This window comes from Bactrocera oleae, chromosome 2, assembly GCF_042242935.1.
Source record: "Bactrocera oleae isolate idBacOlea1 chromosome 2, idBacOlea1, whole genome shotgun sequence".
NCBI classification, from domain to species: Eukaryota; Metazoa; Arthropoda; class Insecta; order Diptera; family Tephritidae; genus Bactrocera; species Bactrocera oleae.
This window is the reverse complement of record NC_091536.1, coordinates 52711261-52715806: the sequence shown is the minus strand read 5'-3', so window position 1 is coordinate 52715806 and position 4546 is coordinate 52711261. Positions and strand designations below refer to the sequence as shown.

The window sequence follows — 4546 nt, the reverse complement described above, 5'->3', positions numbered from 1 at the left end:
GGGATAGAGCCGAACCTGACACAAACAGGGTTTTACAAGTAGTATACCTTAAACTAAAACTTTACTGGTCAGGTACTACATAATGTTGGTTTTAATTAACGTAGTGAAAATGTTAACAACTTTGCACTTAGAGTGAGAAAAATACTCCTTTCCCATATATTTTGCCAAACTTTGTGATGTGCACAGATGATATAAGATGGTATGAGAATTAACAAAAAAGTTTTAAATCTAAAAGTGTAATGCACCCATTTTTACTTAACAGCGTTGTCAGCATATCCTGTACATACACTAATGTTTATCAACTAATTACTGAAATGTACCCTTGTTTGTCCTGCCGAGAATTTCACTTAAAAAGCTACAAGCAATTGCTGTCGGTCTTCTCAACGGAAATAAAGGTAATTAACCGTTGCAAATCTCCTTACAATTAGCAGACTAAGTCGAGTAATGCAATAAAATTATAATTTAGCTATTTTTCCAATTGTCGAGATTTTGTATAAATACCATATTACTATGTTTCAATGACAACAGTCGTCAACGTGAGATCTTATCAAGCACTTGTTGGCATTTGCTCCGAACTGCACCAAATATTTGTGATTACTTTTGATCCAGTTTCAAATCAAGTAAGTAAAGGCTGGCAGCCAACTGCTTGTGAATTTGAATTCGTATTTGAATTTAGCCAGTAGAAGAGAAAGAGGCGGTCGTTATAGGGCTGACGACAAAGATGCAGTCACCGCTATTTTTATATACAAATAAACGTGTTTATTTGTGTTTCATGGTTATTAATATGTCGAAGTGCAAGTATTTAAAAGAGTGAATGAATATCCAAATAACCAGTGACATCAAATCAAACGACTACGAGCTTAAAATACATAACGAGATTTCGCCACTTGGCGCAGGTATGTAAAGTAGCCTATGGCTCTCTCAGATAACATTTAAGGAATCTGTTAAATATTAACGGTTTTCGAAAGGTTCAATGCACTGTGTAGCCATGTTTTAGGAAACCATCTTGTTAATATGTAAACTTATATCGTAGCTATATGTATAATATATCATATAAAATAGTTCCAAAGAAAAAAGTGGCTTTCTAAAATAAAATATTTGATTTTTAATGCTTTAGTTAATCGGCTTCTAAGAAGCTTTGAACTCATATTCAACTCATTGGCAACTTCAAAAGGCATCGCCGTTGACTAGAAGTTTATCCATGGTGCCAACATACTCATACTCCGCAGGACCACGTTTAGATGTCACTTTTTGAATAATATCAAAAAAGCTGTCAAATAGTAGCTTCTGATAAATAGTATCAACCGTTCGAATATGGCTTAAAACTTCAGAACCATACATTTGTCATGTGATATCAAGACACACACCACGACTAACGAGCTAGCAGAGGTTTAAGCACAAATTCAATATTAACAGTTTTATTTAGATTGCTTGCACAGAAGCTATTGTTATAAAGCTTTCTACAATTGTCCCTCTTCATCTCTTGAGCGATAAAATCACTGCTCGCTAAGTAGTAGCCAAATGCATAATGCACTCGCTTTCGAAAAATACAGTATCTATTTGATTCTAAAAAATAAATGTGCTAATGAAATGGGCATAATTATAAGTTATTTTTAAAATCTTTCGTTCGTAAATACCGAAGCAATCCTAGCGCATACGTTATGATGTATCTTTAAATTAACAATTGTGTTATGCACACTCATGTATGTAAGTAAATTCATATATAGAAATATATGTACTCGTCCATACATAAATTTTCATGATTCATATGCCAAAATATTTTGCGTATGCTCGTGGTAAACAAAAGCTCCAGCAAAAAACTTGTGTAAGAAGCTGCGCACATATCCGATTTAAAGTGTTTTAATTATTGCTTAACATGCGGTGACGCGCCTCTTGAATTGCCTTTAGCGCCTTGCGCACACCCGGAGTCATGCGCAAAGCTACAGTCGGCGGGTAAGCAACGCAAAGCCTTTAACTTATACTGGCTTATAGAACCTCGGGTAACTACCTTATGGTAGTTATTATCTACTCCTACAAGCTGCCCGTATCGCATGTGTGTGCAAATGTATGCACAAAGTACGTAAGAGTACAAAGCGCACGTCAAAAGGTGCGTATATATGTGCGGTGAATGCATATGAATTTGTTGCCGGCATTTTACACTTCCTGCTATATTGCCGGTTTCATTTGTTGCTACTACTGCGACTGTGGCTGCGCTGAACACGCTCTCGGCCTCTACACACATTTCTTCAGCGACAAGCACAATCGGATAAACGTACTCGTAGAAGTACCTCACTACAAAACATTGATAAAGTGTGCTTATGGCAAGAAGCTATTGACGTTTAGTTTATTTTTTCTAGACTCTTTTCTCGCTTTTTTGTATGGAAATTCCGTTCTACCGGCAGAAAATTATCCGTTTCAGTCTTTAGAAAATATTCCATACAAATAACATGCACTTCCTTGTTTTAGTGAATGCCTTTCTTTCCTCTAAATTAAAAAAAAAAACCCAATTTCTTATCAGCCAAACAAGCCCAGAAGCGGATTTAAGAGCAATGCATTTTCGTAATTATTTAGTTGAGATTGGGTGCAAATCATGATCGCACTAAGTAAGTGTATATTCAATTGAACAGTCACAATGATTTTCAATGGTGAGACCCATACGTTTTTTATTTAAATATCTTGTTTGATATCTAAATGGTTTCGTACGGCTGGTAAAATGGAAACAGTATAAATATATGCTGAATTATTTTCTGATCCACATGGTTGATCGTTTACATGGCTCGGATAGATCTTTAAACACGCGTGTTCATGGAAAGTAAAACTAAGGTCGCCCCTTCACCTGCACAAGTAAAATCACTTCAGGTTATTGTGATTCGGTGCTTTTTCGCTTTGTTGTCTGTTGCTTGTGCCAATTTCTTATACTTTTGTTTTGTTTTGCTTCGTTTGTCTCATGCCAAATTTGCGTCAATCGAGAGATCGAATTTGTGCGTTTAAGAGATTAAAAGCAAACGTCAAGCAGAATTTAAAATTATTTGATTAAAAACTGTGCAGGTGTAACAGACACTTAAGCATCCACCAACCGTTGATACAATATTATTTATACATAAGTGTGGTGTAGACAATCAATTGTAAGCGGAATTAGTCCAATATAAATAAATATATATCATGTAAAGATAATTAATCATATTCACATACATAAAATTTAAAAAAATAATTATTTCTTTTCCACCAGCTTTCTAAAAACAAAAATGTTCTCCATCACCAAATCGACCGTTGTCGTTGCTGCCATCGCTGTTGTTCTGATTTCTGTGCTTTCGACGACCGTTGAGGGCATGCCATCAATTGGACACTACGGCAAACGCTTTGGTAGTTTACAAACCTAAATACTAATTTATATTGTTTACTATAATTTTACACTCTTTCTTCGCAGACGCCATGTCCGGCATCGATTTCATTCAGATCTGCCTCAACAACTGCGCACAATGTAAGAAAATGTTTGGTGACTACTTTCAAGGTCAGACCTGCGCCGAGTCCTGCCTGAAATTCAAGGGCAAAGCCATTCCAGATTGCGAGGACATCGGCTCTATTGCACCCTTCCTCAACGCACTCGAATAAAGAATAAGACCGGGATTGCTTCCGCTTCGCTGCCACCGCCATAACTTGCTTTCTAAGCCGCTGACTTCTGTGCTGCACGGTACCACTGCTTTCCTTACGTCCACACTCTTTAATGTTAAAGTTATGAGCTTGGCTGCGTGTTTAAATTATCTTTGTATATAATTTTGTGTGCGTTGAACTTTGACTTTGCTCTATTAGCTTGGAGCTTTAGCGTAACGTACGCGTCTAATTTTGTCCTTTGTCAGTGTGACCGTCGGCAACAGCGCTGCTTTTACCACACGCTCACTACGCAGCATACCAAATATCACTCAATATAAATTTGCTTATTTATTTTTATTTTATTGTGATTTGCATATTTTATTGAAATTATTTGATATTCGAGTTATGAACTCATGGGAAACCATTAATATGGTCGAAAGCTCTTATGACTTCATGTTGATCTATATTGATCAATGCAACTAAAAAAGAATATAAGAATGACCCACTGAAATAGTTTTAAAATACGCGGTATTATAAAGTTCCTAAATAAATAAATATTATATTTATGAAGTTCAGTAGTCTTAATTTGTAGTTATATATATAAATGTATGCTTACTTAAGCTGTTATGCTTACTTCTTTGGATATTATAGAGCAAACAGAAATATTGTAAAACTTGCAACGGAAATCATAAAAAGATTAAACAAATAAAAGTGTAAATTTCAAAGTCAAAGAATTGGAAATAAGTAGCCACCTGTACAGGTACGTACATTCTAATTTCGACCAAAAGTAGATCTCAGAAACGCCACCTCACCTTCCTCCATACAACTTTGACAGCTAGTCTCCGACAAAATGTCTTACCGCATACACGACAATGTCCCGTAAGAGCTCCTACGATTGCGGCAAGATGAACCTTACTGAGAACCAGTAGCTAAATGGATCTCCTGCGGTCTGAGT

The 4546-nt window shown here is 36.1% G+C and overlaps 1 protein-coding gene across 1 annotated transcript; it reads left to right on the top strand.

The window, feature by feature from the left end:
* The first annotated feature begins 536 nt into the window (after positions 1-536).
* Positions 537-4291, top strand: Eh (Eclosion hormone). Its single transcript, XM_014244937.3, has 3 exons — positions 537-620; positions 3230-3363; positions 3428-4291. The coding sequence occupies exons 2-3, from the start codon at positions 3246-3248 to the stop codon at positions 3610-3612; spliced, it is 303 nt and encodes a 100-aa protein (XP_014100412.1). The 5' UTR covers positions 537-620; positions 3230-3245; the 3' UTR covers positions 3613-4291.
* The last annotated feature ends 255 nt before the right edge of the window (positions 4292-4546 follow it).

Excerpts from the sequence above, each read along its gene's own strand:
- Eh (XM_014244937.3), top strand. The coding sequence starts at position 3,246 with ATGTTCTCCATCACCAAATCGACCGTTGTCGTTGCTGCCATCGCTGTT. Across the intron at positions 3,364-3,427 it reads ACACTACGGCAAACGCTTTG|ACGCCATGTCCGGCATCGAT; the intron begins GTAGTTTACAAA and ends CTTTCTTCGCAG.